The 19,035-nt window shown below is 37.0% G+C and overlaps 1 protein-coding gene across 29 annotated transcripts in view; it reads right to left on the bottom strand.

Moving 5' to 3' along the window:
• The window catches only part of LOC134221154 (modifier of mdg4-like), a 143,221-nt gene that overhangs the window by 59,331 nt on the left and 64,855 nt on the right, over positions 1 to 19,035 (bottom strand). The window contains exons 5-7 of one of the 29 annotated variants that reach the window (XM_062700365.1): positions 3,062 to 3,285; positions 2,839 to 3,004; positions 2,504 to 2,694 (exon numbers count right to left, since the gene is read on the bottom strand). The exons of 18 other annotated variants lie outside the window; for them this stretch is intronic. In XM_062700365.1, coding sequence (XP_062556349.1) covers positions 2,549 to 2,694; positions 2,839 to 3,004; positions 3,062 to 3,285 — 536 coding nt within the window. In that variant the 3' untranslated portion in view covers positions 2,504 to 2,548. Of the gene's footprint in view, positions 1 to 2,503; positions 2,695 to 2,838; positions 3,005 to 3,061; positions 3,286 to 9,356; positions 9,636 to 9,947; positions 10,242 to 10,301; positions 10,474 to 10,538; positions 10,679 to 11,299; positions 11,528 to 11,600; positions 11,770 to 11,832; positions 12,117 to 12,281; positions 12,689 to 12,916; positions 13,231 to 13,285; positions 13,419 to 13,504; positions 13,683 to 13,748; positions 13,876 to 14,591; positions 14,931 to 15,010; positions 15,370 to 15,648; positions 15,871 to 15,938; positions 16,072 to 16,159; positions 16,404 to 19,035 lie in introns of those variants that run through there. 10 more of the 29 variants (XM_062700371.1, XM_062700347.1, XM_062700510.1 and 7 more) reach the window with 10 other exon arrangements.

The following is a 19,035-nucleotide window of genomic DNA, read 5'->3' as shown; positions in this document are numbered from 1 at the left end:
AGTTTTCAGCCTTCAGTCTTCAGTCTTGAGTCTGCAGTAGTCAGTCCTTAGTCTTAGTGCTCAGGCTTCAGTCTCCCGTCTTCAGCCAACAGTCTTCAGTCTCCCGTCTTCAGCCAACAGTCTTCAGCCTACAATCTTCAATCTTCAGCCTCCAGCCGAAAGTGTTCAGTCTCCAGCCTTCAGCCTTAAGTCTTCAATCTTCAGACTTCAGCCTCCAGTCTTTAATCTACAGTTTTCAGTCTTCTTTTTTTATTATTCTTTACTCACCACTCAACTTGTACCCCATCGAACGGTTTGTGATTTATTCCATCCGCCGATTTCAGCCTTTCGATACATTTGGGCCTTCCGATGCTTTCAGTCTTTCTAGTTCAACCTTTCCTAGGACACTCGTGCCAGCGAGATCCCGTTAAAATAGCGTAACAGCTTTCCTTTGCACTTAGTTGACACTTTTGAAGCTTTTCATACTTCTATTTAATGAAGGTTATTTAATAAATAATATTTTAATCATCTGTAAACATAAAAATGAAATGTCCTTTGTTAGTATCCACATAATCACTCGTTGTTGTCTGTTGTTTCCGGACTTAATACGATATTTCCACATCCAAAAATCACGAATATAGTAAATTAAATCGTCAAAAACTAAAATTAAAATTAATATGGTAATTTCGCATGGACAGTTCACAACGCGCATTTTTGTCTACTATACAGGATAACGTCTCCCGCCAACAAGTCTCTAATGAAATAGTCACTTCTCAAGAAAATATCGTACGTTTGTTCAAAATGAATCTTTCGTTTTTCTACTTTTCAAACAGAAATTCAAATACAATAAAATCCAAGCAGCAAAAAGATAAGTTTGTCCGCTTTTCGGGTAATCCTTTTAGCTTCCTTTAAGTGGTGAACTTCTTTTCGTGAAAAAGTCACTCAAATAAAGATTATGTTTAAAAAAAATTAGCTTCCTTTCAATTTTATCACATATCCACAAAATATGACACATAATAATTTATTGTTTCCTTTTAACTTCCGGTTGGGTATTTATTATTACATGATTATGCACCGGCCACATAATGTCATGTGTAGGTCTACCCGGTTTGGAGAATCGTTCGATTATTCGAGCTTTGCATCTGAAAAAAAAAGAGAAATTTGTTTTTATAATATAAGCTAATTTATCTCAAGAACCTAATTGACACTCACTTGAGCCTTTTTGCTTGGCAGCACCGCCAACTGACGGAGCAGCTATGCTTTTTCTCTATTTCGAAAAGGTATCCGAGATGGGAGATTTGGCGATTGCCTCGACGATTTTTGGTGTATTTCACTAAAAAATAGAAGTAAAGATGATTCTATTTTTATGAGAAACAATTTAATAATCATGCTTGAACTGATAACATTGAATTGTTATATTCGTTTGGAGTCAGAAATTAAATGCATATATTTATTCTATCATAACAATATCACATCCCTTCTGAATATATTTCCACAGCCATTGCTAAACTAAAATATTGACACATCTAAGGCATGGGCTTCTTTCCACAATAGGATTTCTTTGAAGGATTTGGACGATCAGGAGCAAGAAAATGATTATGTTTCCCCTAGATCGGTAATAGGTAATCGGCTCGACCACACTGATGGCTCCATCGATATACGCTCGCTAAAAAAATATAAATGAAAAAAATATTAATAACCAATATGAAAACATAAGCAAATAGGACATTAACTTCGATAACTGTTCGATAAGAATGCATTCTACTACTACGCTAAATTGTCATTACACACTCTTTATCTTAAAATCAAAAGCATCACCATATTGCAATTCGGATGTTCTTCTCAAAGATGTTCTGTTCAAAGAGAACAAATGTCCGTCGATTGATAGTTGCCTTTCCTGATTTTTCATTAAATAAGTTACATTTGCATTTGCATGTCAATTGACTATATATTTAAAATCTTCTAATAAGAAAAGCCAACGAAACTTTTAAATAAAAAAAAGCTTATAGAAGTGATAGAAAAAGCTATTCTTTCAACTCATTAAACTTGCTAATTTATCGCAGCACTGGCTTTTTTCGCTATTCGCAATTGAATCTGTGAGCGGCTTCTAGTACTACACAATTATTTTATAACCGGAATTTAATCCATTTTTAGGATCTTTTCCGTCGAAGTACCGCCTCTTTGTTTCCAGCAAAACAGATTTTAAAAATCGAGTAACAAAAGCCATTTTTGATGAAACATTTGTTTCTACTTTTCTACAAATTTTGACAAGTTGCAGTTGATCGAAATCGAGATTACATACCTGTTCAAACAGCGCCACTTTTGAAAAGCAAAACCAGCAATATTCATGATTTATAGATAAAAGTATCCTCAGAAAACACAATTAATAATCAAATTTTCAACATATTTTTTTTAATAATACGCTTTCAGACGTCCGTCGACAATTTACATTCAATTGTTGATATTCGAACAATGTAAAATGCTTTCATTTGAGCTGTTGAAGCTTATCAAAAAAGAAAGATGCAGTTGTGATCCAGTTTTTCAAGATGTTTGAACTTTTTAGCTTTAACTACTTCTTGTAACGTGATTTAGTCGATTTAGTCTTCGTCTTCGCCCGGAAAGTTCGTTGTCTCATTCGGTTACGACGTTGTTTAATTGCTATTGCCATCTGGTTGCTCAACTCTTCCTCTGTCAGTCCTTCCGATTCATACGCATCTGCAAAAGGACATGTTTCGTACGGATGATGTATAAAATAGCTCATTTACGTCACAGGACTTCTTTTTTTCGATTGTTCAATCTGAGATCCATACAAGATGCTTACAATCGGACAAGGGTACGATAGAAATAAAAATCACTCACCTAAAAAGCATCTGTTAAATATGTCATATCCTTTCATGGCAATTTTGCATTTACCAAGTACGTTCCCTCCATTGCAGTTGTAATTTTCAAGGGCTTCGTCGGCGAAAATAAACTGCATATAGTTGGCAATCTGAAGGCCCTTAGGCTTTTGACTTAAAAGCATCATCTGCGAAAAAACGAAACATCTCACTAATCTAGTACTGCGTACTATCGCACACCATACATATTCTTGCCGTGTATCGGTTTTCTCCGTCACGAATTGTTCCAAACGCTCCACTTCACTGCCACTGGTGATGGGGAATGAGAATCCGCCTCGAATGCGACTCACCCTGATCGTGCGGCGTTGTTGGGTTTTCGTTGGTTGTTCCCGTGGCAGGTTCCCTCGAATCTTGAACTCCTCATCATCCATACAAACGTAGTAACAGTCCTCATCTTCCGATGTTTCCTCTGAAATTCCATCAGTTTGAACAATAAGATTTTGTAGTCCAAAAGTTTATCGTTTAAAATGAGTTATAATGAATGTATTTTGTTTCTCGTATATGTCAAGGATTGGCGTAGGATTGCCAATTGCGGAGACGGCGAGTTCGATTCTCGGTCCGGTCTATGATGTTTTCGGGTTTTTGTTTCGATGTTTCGATGACTAAATGATTACGCAGGTCTATGCAGTATCGACCACATCCTTAGCTTAGTTTAGCTTAGCTTAACTTAGACTGACTCCGTGATTGATCAGAACTGGTGTAAATTGCACTTCGATCCAAGTCAATGGTGGTTGGGGTCAACCATCTATACTCGAAGTGCACGATTCAGAAGCTCGCAAATGTTGATCAATAACAACGCCAGCCAAGTTCTGCGTACTAAATAAAACACAATTGGACACGCATTATTTTTTAAATATTTTATTATTCATCGTAAGGGTGAAGAATCAATCACATAAACTAGGAGATTGTTATTTGGGAACGCGAGGAAAGTAGAAATAGAGAGGGGTTCAATAGTGAAGTCGAGTTTAGCGTGATTACAATATCCTCTAGAACCGATTACTTGTGCTTAACCTTTTGCTCAGTAAGCAAAAGGATCCCTCTAGGGCCGTCGAGCACATAAAACGAAACACATAGTATTGTCAATGATTATTTGACATGAACATAAACTTTCTCTATTGTAATATAACTAATAATAAAAAATCAAAGCATTTGCTGGACGGATAACGTATCATAACGGCAAGTGAAACAGCAGGACTCATATTGAAAGTCAGTTTTAGATCAGATTTATCAATATAAAAATATTAAAACATTCGACGAGATTTTTTATATAGGGTATAATTGGAAACGGCTCACCGGATTTTCAGTATTTTTCAGTCGGGATTAAGTCTCACAGTGTCAGTCAAGAACACTCAACACACTTCTTTTTTTATAAACACGCGTTCTTGGACACTTATGTCGTTTTCGTTTTTGAGGTATAGCAATACCGTTTAGTGCAGCATGTTTCACGGCAAAAACGAACGTTTTGAGTGTAGTTGGTTTTGTTTGTTATGGATACCTGATGGATAAAAAAAATCGCGGGATATCATCGATCTGCTAGGCAGCAGTTTTTCAAAATCAATTCACCACTAACTAAAAAAAAGGATAAATATCGTAATCCGCCGAATTCCACCTTTTTTCGCATAGCGAGAAAATAAAATGTCACCAGAGAAAAACACACTCTTCCACGTGCAAAGCTTACTTCGATCCCTCTATCATTGAAGATGTGACCGTCAGGACTTTTCATACCTACTTCAATAATCCACAATTAAATATGTATTTAAAAAAATGCTAGCAATTTTATCGCGCAAACATCAATGAAAAATCTCATGACTTGCCAACGATAGCAGTAATAAGATCGATTGCACACTAATTAATGTTCTACCTACAGATGCAGAAATTGATTTTTGACGTATAGACTACGCTTTTTTTTTATTCTCTTCGCGTTCTACTACAAGCTTCGCACCGAGAAACTGAGAAATTAATGAATTTCAACCGCGTAATGAAAAACCTGGGTGTATTACAGAATATTACGACCGATTATGATTCCCAAACTAATTTTCTGATTTTCTATGCAGATTTTTTTTCACTTCGCGTGCTTCTCGGACAAGCTTGCACGACCAGCAGTTTTACGATCGCTCGCACACCAAATATTTTGAGTGCTTTGATCATGAAATTGTTTTTTTACTTTGCTTTCTTCCCGGACAAGCTAGTGCGCCTATCAGTTGCATGATCGATTGCAAAATAATCAATATTTTGCTCATCGTCGTATAGAAATCGATTTCTTTCACTCCGCATTCTTCCCGGACAAGCTAACGCGCTCAGCAGTAACAAGATCGATCGCGAATTCTTTGTTTAAGCAGAGCCGTAGCGGAGCTTAACCCTTATTGGGCACCCCTATCTTACAAAGAAATATAAGATTGCAATACAGATTTTACATTTATAGAACAAATTGAAACTTATCTTAAAGAAGTAAGAACAAAATCTTTGACCTAGAGTAGCAAATATCTACAATAAAAATTTTAAAAAAATACTTTAATTAAAAGTCAATATTGAGCCAGCCAGATAATCTTTTAGTTTGTGCAAAATATAAGTGGGTTGATCGATGGTCGACATCGCTTTCAAACCGAATCGGATAAAAAAATGGATGGATCGATGCTGTCGGACCATGTCAGATCAAGAAAAATAAAAATCTGATGTGGTTGGGAGGAGATTTGATGAAACTACTGGACTTAGATTATTGAAATAAAACTCTGGAATAAGTTGATCAATGATCGGCTGTTTACAAATTACGTTACTTAAATTTTTTGAAATTTCAGAAAATTTCCTACACGGTACGTAGATAGTTCGCGTAATTCAATAACGTTTTGCTTTGATCCGTCGAAAAATAATATAATTGGTGCGCGTAAGATCGTGTTCTTGTTCCATACGCAGATAGTTTGCCCAATCCGATATTGTTTTGCTTCGAGCGGCCTGTAAATATTTTAATTAGTGCGCGTAAGATCGTTTTCTTGCTCCAAAAGCAGATTTGTTCGCACGATCCGGCATTATTCTGCTTTGTGCGCCCGAAAAATAAAATAATTAGTGCGCGTTTGATTGTGTTTCTGTTCAGTGCCGAGATAGTTCGCGCGATCCGATATCTTTATGCTTCGATCAGATAAATCATAAATTATTTAGTGCGGGTAAAATCGTGTTCTTGCTCCGTACGCAGATAGTTCACCCAACCCGGTATCGTTCTGCTTTGAGCAAAATAATTAGGGGCTGTAAGACATTTTTCTTGTTCATACCTAGATAGTTTGAGCGATACTGTATCGTTTTGCTTTGAGTAGTCTTTCAACTTGTTTAGTGCGCGTTTGATTCATATGATCCGGTGTCGTTGCTTTGAGCGGTCGATAATAAAATTAATTAGTGCGCGTAGGATCGTAAGATGTTGAACTCATACTTCACAAAACGTCACATGAATAAAGTTTGGACTTAGATTATTGAAATAAAACTGGAATAAGTTGATCAATGATCGTCTGTTTACAAATTACGTTACCTTAAATTTTAGAGATTTCAGAAAATTTCCTACTTGCGCAGATAGTTTGCGTAATACAATAACGTTTTGCTTTGACCGTCGAAAAATGATATAATTGGTGCGCGTAAGATCGTGTTCTTGTTCCATACGCAGATAGTTTGCCCGATCCGATATTGTTTTGCTTCGAGCGACCTGTAAATATTTTAATTAGTGCGCGTAAGATCGTTTTCTTGCTCCAAAAGCAGATTTGTTCGCACGATCCGGCATTATTCTGCTTTGTGCGCCCGAAAAATAAAATAATTAGTGCGCGTTTGATTGTGTTTCTGTTCAGTGCCGAGATAGTTCGCGCGATCCGATATCTTTATGCTTCGATCAGATAAATCATAAATTATTTAGTGCGGGTAAAATCGTGTTCTTGCTCCGTACGCAGATAGTTCACCCAACCCGGTATCGTTCTGCTTTGAGCAAAATAATTAGGGGTTGTAAGATTTTTTTCTTGCTCACCCCTAAATAGTTTGAGCGATACTGTATCGTTTTGCTTTGAGTAGTCTTTCAACTTGTTTAGTGCGCGTTTGATTCATATGATCCGGTGTCGTTGCTTTGAGCGGTCGATAATAAAATTAATTAGTGCGCGTAGGATCGTAAGATGTTGAACTCATACTTCACAAAACGTCAAATGAATAAAGTTTGGACTTAGATTATTGAAATAAAACTCTGGAATAAGTTGATCAATGATCGGCTGTTTACAAATTACGTTACTTAAAATTTTTGAAATTTCAGAAAATTTCCTACACGGTACGTAGATAGTTCGCGTAATTCAATAACGTTTTGCTTTGATCCGTCGAAAAATAATATAATTGGTGCGCGTAAGATCGTGTTCTTGTTCCATACGCAGATAGTTTGCCCAATCCGATATTGTTTTGCTTCGAGCGGCCTGTAAATATTTTAATTAGTGCGCGTAAGATCGTTTTCTTGCTCCAAAAGCAGATTTGTTCGCACGATCCGGCATTATTCTGCTTTGTGCGCCCGAAAAATAAAATAATTAGTGCGCGTTTGATTGTGTTTCTGTTCAGTGCCGAGATAGTTCGCGCGATCCGATATCTTTATGCTTCGATCAGATAAATCATAAATTATTTAGTGCGGGTAAAATCGTGTTCTTGCTCCGTACGCAGATAGTTCACCCAACCCGGTATCGTTCTGCTTTGAGCAAAATAATTAGGGGCTGTAAGACATTTTTCTTGTTCATACCTAGATAGTTTGAGCGATACTGTATCGTTCTGCTTTGAGTAGTCTTTTAACTTGTTTAGTGCGCGTTTGATTCACATGATCCGGTATCGTTTTGCTTTGAGTGGTCGAAAATAAAATTAATTAGTGCGCGTAGGATCGTAAGATGTTGAACTCATACTTCACAAAACGTCACATAAATAAAGTTTAAAAAAGATCGTGTTCCTGCTCCGTACGCAGATAGTTCGCACGATCCGGAGTTGTTCTGTTTTGAGCGGTGGAAATTTCGTTGGTTAAAATCATTATTAAGAAAACAAAAAAAAACTGAGATGGTCGCATCACTTATCACAGTGACTACAGATCTTTCGATGCCTACTTACTAACTAAAAATCCTTCCTGTGGTTTTTATGGAGACGTAGAGGCAAATACGGTCTTCGAATAACAAACACCATCTAATATTTCTTTATCCTTCCTAACTGAATAACAGATCGTGGCCGACCCCGTTATTGATCATTTGACTTTTGAGCCACTAAAACTGCTGAGAATGTTTGAATAATCTCAGACAATCATTTAGCCCCACTGATGGGAAATAAGAAAATGAGCATGAAAGAGGGATTTATTCTTACTGACTACCCCGAAAAGTGACCAGGCTTTTGGCAATAAAATGCAATGGATGTACCAAACGAGGTGATGGTGTCAATATGCATAGCATAGCATAGTTACGGTGTACTTCGTAGATTGGACACTAGTGATACTCATGTTTTTCTTTTGAAATCCTTATCCAGATTGCTATCAGAAATCAAGGTGGGTGTGACCCTTGATTTCAATCTAGGATAGAAATCACAAAAGCATGAGGATTACTACTCTTGGCCACGCCCATCTTCACCGCAACTTGCGAGAAGAAGGAAGTGTTGATGTAGTACTTACTTAACGAGAGGCTCATAAGTACCACGGAGTTGGATATTGAGGAAGGTATTCGTTGGGTCAGGATTTTCCTGTAGCTGACAATGTGACCGTGGTAGATCTTACACCGTAACACACCACGCAAAGGTGTCTACCCAGCGTTACGGGGGGAGGTGATGGTGGTGAGGTGGTGAAATCAAATTTAATCTGAAAGTTTGCACTTTAGTGATTCGTTTCGAACTGCCTGGTATTTCATGACCAATCCGAGGTCATCTTCACTTACAATTAGACTGTTTATGCTACCATTATCAATCGGATAATGAATACATAAAGAAACGTCTGGATTTCATAAGTTGAAAGCATAGTAAAGCATATTGAAATAATCTCGCCAAATTATTTCTTTTTAGGATAAATGGAATCAAGGAAGGGAATAACACTCCACGAAACCAACTAGGAACACATTATATGGTTAGGTTACGTCTATAAATATTAAATATCCACCGCGGACGACCTTGTCGGCAGCAAACACTTTCCCACGGTAGCGTTCATTATTCTTCGGGATCTTTTAAAAAATCGGATAGATGCAACATCCTTATTAGTATTTTTTTTTATTATTAGTCGCTGCCTATTAAGTTTAGATCAAATACGTTGTTCACGGCGCTCTACAGTTTTGTAGCTGCTAAGAACCTTTCTACGTACAAAAGTCAAGCTGAAAAAAATGCTCAAAAACCAATAATATCCTGTCAAGAATACTTGTCGGTATTCTTATATCCTAAGCTGGTAAATCTTTAAACAATTGATTTCCTGAAATAAATACAATAATCATATTTACAACTTATTAAGCAACATAGCGAATCAAATTCTGTTTTTTTTTATGATTCAAATAAATTTATTGAAAATACCATTATAAATGCGGTACTAGAATGGTTCGTGATTGTGCGTTGGATACCGAACTACCAGATTTTCTTCGCCATTCTGCAGTGTGTAGGTCAACACTCGTGCCTTGCATTTGTTCATGCCTGCCCTCGCGCAGGACCAGTACGTTTTGTTTACGCTCTCTTTGTTTTTGGTGAAGCTGAACTGGCCCACCTTCAGCTTGCGGCTTCCCCTAAATCCGGATACGTATCGCACGTAGTAATCTGAAAATGGGAATAGAAAAGTAGTGGGAAAAGGTCAGAGGTAAATTATTGCACCTTGTAAGTAATACAAATGAAGTACTAGATTATTTCCTTTAAGTGATTCTTAATTAGCGTAAATCGACTGCAATACGCTTTGATCAATTTCTAAATTTTAGATTCGTTAAAGTTACGTCGCAAAAGTTTAATATTTTTTGAAAAATTATGTGCATTGCAAAAATATTCCATCGCAAAACCCTTTTGTCATCCGTCCATCAGGTATCATATTAATATTTTCAAATTTCATCAAATCAATTAAATCTGAGAAAACAGAAATAAAATTTTAAAAACAATAAATCTCATTACATTAAACGCTAAAGTTAGTTTTTCTAAAGATCACCTTAGATTTGTACATTTTGTTTACTAAATATTCGATTTTTTATCAATCTAGTTAAACACTGCACTATTATTTTAGTTTTTGTTTTTCTTTTAGCAGCCATTTTTGAACAAGTTCCGATCGCTTTCGACGGTTTCTGTTGGATAACTGACGTCGTTCGCTGAGACTAGATGTTACTAGTTTTAGTTGATTCCTCAGCTCGACAACCGTTAGCCCTTGTGGCATCCATGCTTCTGCGGAAGAAAAAAAATATTAGCATCGGTAGTACTAGATTTAAGTTTGCCGAAACTTACCTAACATGCAATTGGTGAATATGTCGTAGCCGGCCATATCTTTCTTATTGGTGTATTCATCTTCGGAATCTGTGATGCAATAATTGTAGAGCGATAGGTCACTGAACAGTTCACTGAAATATTTGGCAAACGAACTGGGCAGATATTGCCCTAAAGCCATTAAGTGTCTTATCTGAAATTTAAAAAAAATCAACTTAGTGAAATTTGGCATGATTTTTAGTGTGAATAACGAAATACATATTCATTACGAATCAATGGATGTGCCTTGACCGAAGCTTCCAGGCGATCGACGTCTTCTTCGCAAAACAATGGAAAACTAAATCCGGAAACTCCCAAGCATGGATTTTCAAACGCGTCTTCTTTCACTATGACTGTATCTGGAACGAAAAAAGTATGAATTTTATTCGTACAAGCAAATTCTAAAATTGGTAGGACGACGTTCAAAACTGAAACGAAGATAATCACAGCAAAGGCTTGGAAAATGCTAAAAACGGTTTTATTGATGATAATGATTGTAACAAAACTGCCTGCATTGATCGTTTGTGAGAACAACGGACGGTTATCCATGTTACTTCGATTTGATTAGCGGATCCTAGAATACATCCTCTGAAAAGTTCAAAAATGTTAGTAGAGGAAAAGACTGGTTTGGTAAACTATTCTATTACTGCAGATTTTTTTAGACCGAACATAATCAAATTTTATCTCAACTATTTTCACTTTTTTACACGAGGCATGAGAATGACGTCATTTTCAACAAATTAGAAAAAAAAACTTATGTAATTTAGTTTACAAAGTTCGGTGAATTTTAACAAAACAGTTCGATAATCTGTTTACGTGGTTTTTATCAATTAAGACAATTGAACAATAAAATGAACCTGAATTCGCGTTCAATCACATATCGCGGTTATCTTGCTTTCCCAAACGTTCCAAGCAACCTAACATTTTTAAATTATTTTGGTTGGATCATCATCTTCCAAGTAAAAACACTAATGATAGTAATACGGCTGCCATCAAACTACTACTCAAATTTATTAATTTCATTTCAGTTACTGCAAACCCAAGGCCACGTGTTCATTCGAATCACTATGAACCTGTATGACTGATTCGTTTCAGCGTTTTCTTCGCTCGGAACGTTCTTTGCCGCATGCGGTTTCGACTTTGTTTGATGGCCATCGACAATTGATTGCTCAACCCATCCATGTCCAATGCTTCGCTTTCGAAAGCCTCTGGAATATATGATTAGAAAAAAGTTCCGTTTGAAAATTTATTCTAGTACTGCACAAAAAATACAATACTCACCCAGTAGGCAATCCGAAAAAATGCAATATGCTTTCATCGAAAACTTTGTTTTTCCGGAAGAATGGGAACCATGGTAGTTATAGGAAAGGAGGGCCTCATCGGAGAACACCATTGGTAGAAACTGCACCAAAGTGAAGTGCGTCGGCTTTTTGTTACGTAGATAGCTGACCTGTTTAACAAGAAAGAAGGATGTGTTGTATGATGCAACAAAATATTATTGCATTGTACCTACATATTGACAACGAATGTATGGATCGTTCTTGACCTCAAACTCCAACCGCTCGATTTCATCCTGCTCGGTCAAGGGAAAATCAAAACCAGGAACGGAACAAACTTTTCCAACCGAGCCAGCAACAGACGAGGTTTCTTTTGCCGGCAAAGTTCCAGTAAGCACCTCTAGATCGCGTTGCAGGTATTCAATCTGTGGGATCACCATGTTTTCTCCCTGCTGCACGAACTCGTTGGACGCTTTTTTGAGGTAGTAGATTCGTTTCTGAAGCTTCATAATCTTATGCGCTGAAATGGAGGTTCGAAAATCATATCAATCAATCAGCAATTGAAGTGCGTTTTCGATGTTTTGCTCGAAATTTTTCTCGTCAAATCGATCGGTTTGTATGATCGTAATTTAATTTCAGTACGACACACTTTGTTCAAATTCAATACTCGAATAAAACAATTGAGTCTAGCAGTATTTCAAAATATTTGTATTTTGTGGTATGAGTCGAAGCAGTTTTCACAGATCCATTGGTAACCAGGACATTCCGAGCAATATGTTTTAATTTTATATAATTGTTTTCGGTACTCAAGATTCTTAATCGAACGAATGCAGCTCACACAGTACCCTTGACTGTGTATTCTATCAATTAGTACCAAAGCATGCCCATTGGATAGTTGCTTAACAATGTCTTCTTTGAAAATTTTGATTTTGCTGTGACTGGTCAGTCGATCTGGATCGGGTTCCACTACGGTAGGACGAGCAGATTTGGTGATTTGTTGATGAACTGATGTTGAAGACGATTTCAGTTTCGAACGCTTGATTTTGATTCTTTTCAGAAGAAGTGGTAGTTTCCCCGTTTGAGTAAAATTTCCTGCGAAAAAAATCCTAATGGTAGTTTAAAATGTTGAAATAATCGAATTGATTATGTTGCGAGCATCACAGGTATTTAGTTTGAACTGTTAACACAGTAAGATTATGAAAGCTCATTTTTACGTTGATTTTTTCAAGCAATATATAAATTTTGACTACATCAAGATGAAAAAAATATGTAATCCACCTTGAAATTTAAAATATCATGACTCGAATTCTAACAACAAAATATGTTTTCAATTGATTATATTTCGCTTTGCTTGGATCGTTATTAGCTATGATAGTATCAACCCAATTAGAAACTCAAAATATCAGAAGTACTAGATTACAGACAATATATTTTATAGAATTGTTTCTCATTTTGCTTGTTTTTTAATCGCTCTGCTTTTAGCTTTCTCTTGATGTTCTCGTTTGCGTTGCAAGAGAAGCCCCCTCAAGACACCATTTTTACGACGATCCATGTGCCTCGGGTGGTTGTGTTCGGCATCGATGATTTTCACTTTAGGTTCATCCTGATTATCGGTTTTTGCGCGTGCTCTGCACCTGAAATCAAATCGATAAATAACACCAGATGGGCTGATTTTGAACTTTAATTTACCCTAACGGTTTGTAGTGCACACAGCGGTACGTAATGACGTTGTCTTTGATCCTCTCCCGTGTGTACCGAAAGCCATCTACACATAGTTGTAATCCTCCGCGAGGACTCATTACGTATTGTACATTGTGAACACCTGTTAGAAAATAAATCAATTTTAAGGATTGCTAATTCGTGGTGAAGTACCAGAAGCTTATAAAACTGTTCGAAACGCAGATCAGATCATATTAAATTCGTATTTATTGATCTCATTCCTTAATCTATAATAAACTCTCGACACCGTTTCAATGAGCCTCGGGGTCGCCGTTCGGTAATAATAGCGTGATTATGTTCCGAACGAACAATTTCATACACTGGTTCACCGTATGTTGTAATTCGTTCGATTATTCTAGCTTTGCATCTGCAAGAAACACAAAAAAAGAAAATAAACCAAACAATGCGGTCTGCTTCCTAATGATTAACTTACTTGAGCGGTTTTGCTTGGCCGCATCGCCAACTGGTAGACCCCGTCCGTTCTTTCTCCATCTCAAAAGAGTATCCCAAGTAGCAGATTTGGCGACGTCCTCGACGACTTATGGTGTACGTCACTGATGCTGAAAAAGTTGAAAGTTGTAATTAATTCTAAATTAATTGTTTTTTTTTAATCTTTGATGTTAAGAACATCAAAACGAAGTAACAGTGTTTTGTGCCGTAAACAGAAAAAATCTTTGAAACAAATATCCATTCTAGTACTTCAATAAATTGGAAAAAATGTATATCGCCAATACCATTTTTTAATTATTTTTTTTTTTCACCAGGAAACTTACGGTTGACGATGATGTAACTTCCAATGTTTAAAAAGGTTTATTCAAGTCACTTGCAAGATCTAACTTTAACCTGTGTAAAAAACCAGCCAGTCTTATTCACATCACGTCTCACTCATTCTTGCGTTGTTTTAATAGAGGCATCGCTTTGATGACGTTCAGCATTAATAACGCGAATGCTCTTTTTCACAGGTTGTTGTGTCTCGGTCCACCTGGAAAAAAATTGAGACTGATATTATTAATTAATTTGTCCCCAATTACACAAGAAAAGCACTAAATAAATACTTACTGTAATGATTTTGATTGAGAATAAACTCAACCGATGAAATCCTTCTTTTTTCAGTTGTTGCGTGATAACTGATCCATCGAACGACAGACACCTTGACTACTAAGAACCAAAAATGATTTAGGCAAATCTAACCTAAATCTTATGGTCCTTTTAAAATAATATTACCAAGTTGTAGAAATGTTGAAATAAATCGGGATCCCATCGTACAGATTTTTACTTGTGTTGTATTACTTCTTCAAAAGTTTTTGTTTCTGTTTGCGTAACTGCTTTCGTTCATTCACAATTTGGTGTCGTTTTTCCATTAACTGTTTCAATTCCCCATCTCGGCGATGCTCCCTTTTAACGGGATGATCATGTACTCCCTGTAGTATCATTTGTGCTCCATCCCTAGTAACCTTAACAGAAGCCAGACATCCATATGCTCTGTATTCCGTACAGCGCCATTGCGTGTGGCCTTTTAGAGTATGCTTGCGGTAGTAGCAATGTTCCTTTACATACAGCTTGCGGCGTACACCCTCCACTACGAATCGAACGTCTTTACAAGGATCTATATTATCTGGAAAGATTTGAGTTTATTAGTTTGGTGTTGCGCAAGGAACAGCAAAATACTCAAACAGGTACGATGAATAGAGCGATAAAAGTTTTATTTTCTTATATTTGTCCAAAGATACCATCAATTGAATTTTCTCTTTTCACTTTTCGACTTATTCGCTCCTGTTGGCGTTTCTCCATCAGGCGCTTCCGTTGGCCAAGCTTTCGACGTTCCGTCACGATCGCGTGGTTGTGCGTTCCGCGTATGCTCACCCGATTGTTCTCGAAGTAGCTAGTGGCCGCCGCTTTGCAGCCAAGTGGTCTCGACTGGCAACACTCCCAAATCGTATACCGCTCGCGTATCTGCTTTCTAGTGAAGCTGTATCCGCTTATCACCAGTTTCTGTGACTTATTGGTATCCACGTAGTAGATGTCGCGTGATGGTATCGAATCACAGCTGGCAGCTGGAACACGTAGCAAGAAGTTAAGATTGTAGTACCTGGGAAAAACAATTATCCTACTAAATTGTTGAACAAAGCAAATTCGAACCGTCCTGACGGCTCTACCGCTTTACCTGGCAACATTGGATACGACTTTTTGAAAATGACTATTACGAATAACTCGCCGCAAAACTATTTAAGAAATGAGCAATACAAGAACAAGTTTCACAGTGACGAAAACGAGATAATATTTCGAATATCATGAATTAGTTTTTGTCACAAAACATGATTCCATTAACGATCTGAGCGTAAAAAACATTTATTGTTTTAATGAAGTACTAGAACAGGGCACTCTATTAAAATCAGGAAATTAAACCGCGCTCTTTCCGACATTTCTCTATCAATAAGGCGCGTGCTCCCGCTTTCCGTCGTCCGATGATAACTTCATGGTTGTGAGCTCCCCTAAGAGTTATCTTTGGTGGTCCTCCAGTTTGTACTTTATGCGTGGTAGCCCGTGCAGTGCAGCTGTAATGCAGAAAGAGGATGATGTAGCACTAACATAATCGACCAAAATTCAGCTCAAAAGGAATTACTTTAAAACTTTTGATTGATTACACGCCCAAAATTGCGAAGCGCCTCGTGTTTTGTCTCTAGTATACAGATATCCACTGATAGAGAGCTGCATTCGACCACGGCGGGTCATCACGAAAGATATGTCATCGTATTCTAGAAAATGGAAATTACACATTATCGATACTATTAGAGCAGCAATAATTAGTCCTATGTGACCTTCTACACTAATTGAAACAAAAACTGCAATTTCTTTGAGCATCAATATATTTGAATGGTTTCCATCTGCATTGAAATTCAAATACTATACACCCACTGTTCGACGCTATTCCTGGAATTGCGCTTTTTTTCGTCTAGGCTCTTTCTGATTCGCTGGAATAGCATATTTACGACGGCCCGTGTCGACCGGATGATTGTGCTGCGCTCGAAGGGAAATTTTGGCGCCTTTTCCATTCCGTGGCTTATATGTGCTAGCCCGAGCTGGACACCTGTGGATAAATAGATGTTGCGAGTCGAAAAAGATTATAAGAATTTAATGCGGTAGAATGATTACTGTAGGACAAACACGCGTTCAACGATAATACGATTATAATTCAAATAGCCCACAATATTCTAGTACTCCACAGGACAAACTATTGTAAACCTGTCGTGTATCATAGGCAGAAATAGTTTACCTGACGAGTTAAGTATTATTCAATTTAACTCCATCACATGGTGAAATTAAATGAAACTACTCTAGACCAACACTTGAAAAGAGCGTAACAGTCAAAATTTATTCCCTCTGGTTCTTCGACCACATATATACTTTTACTGAACTCGTCTTTTCTTTCCTTTTTTTGTTGGGTATTTTAATCACTGCGTCCATTTGTTAGATCTATTGTGATATATACCCCATTTGATCTAGCTTTGTCAAGTTGACGCATCATTACTATTTAGAGCAATTGCATTATATTGACTACCAGCGTTATCCCAATGCGGTATTATGGTTCTGATGAATCGTACTACCATATTGGGACTTGTTCTCCAAACTTCTGAGGGTTCTATCAGCCCCTTGTTGAAGAACTGTAATCTCTTTCTAAAAATTGCCGGACAATGGCATAACAGATGTTCCGAGTCTTCTACATGTATGCCGCAGATCTAAAATTTTGCGAGTGATAAATACGTTTGGTGTGATGAAACGTTTAGACTGCCTCGCAATCAAAGTGTTTTTCCAAATGTCCTCTATTTTAGAATGTTCCCAAGATTTGAGTTCCATTCGAAGAGAACACGCAGATACGCCACAAAATGGTTCGGGACCTATGAATTGTCGAGAACTCGTCTTATGATAGGTGACAATCCCCCAAAATGAGCTTAATAATTTTCTCAGAAATAGCTTTTAACAGCCGTTTTTTATGCTAAATGACCAATTTTGCAGTACTAGATCTCGGCTGTACGTGGCTCGATTTCGCAGAAAACTTAATATTTGTTTAGTATCACTATCTTCAAAATTAAGAATTAGGTCTTATTATACAGTCGCCTCTCCACATCTCGATATTGAAGGGACCATCGAGCAATGGAAGGAAAATAAAATGGGAACTAGATAAAAAAAAACCGTTACTACGAAAAACGACAACAAAACAAATCTCATTTCTTGTTTTTGATGAGTTTGTTATTGTCCCCAAACGGTCTAGTAGCCTAGAAATTTGAATATATCGACATAGGGAAAGAGAATCCTGAACAAAATATGATCAGAACTCATCGAGATAGAGAGATATCCAGGTAGGGAGGTTATCAAGATGTAGAAAGCAAAAATGTATGTAGATTGAATGGACAGAACAAACCATTGACATGGAGAGAGATATCGAGATATGGAATATCGAGATGTAGAGAGTCGACTGAGTTTTTAAATTAACACTAGAACAGGTTAGAATCAAAATCTTCATCATTGAACTTTCCCAGTTCAACATAATTGAACGCCCCCCAGCTCAGTAATTGTAACCGAAGTTAGTTCTGTGTTAACGAACAACTAGTGCATCCGAATTATGAAATATTCGGAAGACACATTTGTTCCTGAAGCTCAATCCCAAGAGATAACACCAGATCTCGACGTTCCATGCATTCTTGAAACATTGGGCATCAAAAAAAATTAATTTCGAAAAATTTTACAAGTTACAAGTCCCAAAAAGTCAAATTTCTTCATTTTTTTTTTTGCTAACGTCAGATCTTGAAGTTTCATTCATATTTGAGACACATGAAAATGGCATGAAAAAAACAAGTTCCAACAATTTTTTAAGTCCCAAAAAGTCATTTTTTTTCAATTTTTTTTTCTTAGGTACACCAGATCTCGACGTTTCATGTATTTTTGGGACACTTGGTATCCAAAAAATAATAATTTCGAAAAGTTTCTAGGTTCCAAAAATTTTCTAGGTCTCAAAAAAAATTTTTTTTTTTCATTTCGGGATTACACCAGATCTCAACGTTTCATGTATTTCTAAGAAATTTGGCATAAAAAAAATTGATTTCGACTCAATTTTGAGTAGTTCATTTTTAGCGTGTACATTTTGAAGAAAATTTGTCTCGGCTCAACCTTCTTTTCTATGAAGTTGTAGTTTTGAAAAGAGCCAAATTAATTTCCGTAATGCGCCTTTCCAATCACTAACAGCAACAATTTCGAGATGAACCGGCCTAGGGCCGAAAATCTCGTAAATAAAGATAATTCATTCATTCAACAGCAAACAAAATAAAAATCAGAATCTTGAGAGCAAATTTTACTTGGCTGCCACTAACGTATTACCGCCTACAAGGTAATATCCTGAATTATGTTTAGCAGACTGCGTCCGTATGCGGAGACCTTGGTCGGCGAATATCAAGGCGGTTTTCGAGTAGGACGATCAACATCGGACCAGATGTTCACTCTGCGACAAATACTTGATCATTTCCGGGAATACAACTTGAGGACTCATCATCTGTTTGTGGATTTTAAGGCAGCGTATGATTCAGTGAAACGGAACTAACTGTTGCATATAATGCTAGAACATGGCTTTCCGACAAAGCTTATTAGGCTGATTCGTGCGACGCTGGATGGATTAAAATCTAGCGTCAGAATATCTTGGGAGAAATTCAATTCGTATGTGACGTTAG

This window comes from Armigeres subalbatus, chromosome 1 (assembly GCF_024139115.2).
Source record: "Armigeres subalbatus isolate Guangzhou_Male chromosome 1, GZ_Asu_2, whole genome shotgun sequence".
Classification (NCBI taxonomy): Eukaryota; Metazoa; Arthropoda; class Insecta; order Diptera; family Culicidae; genus Armigeres; species Armigeres subalbatus.
Note: the sequence above shows the minus strand (reverse complement) of the source record. Positions and strands in the feature narration are given on the sequence as shown.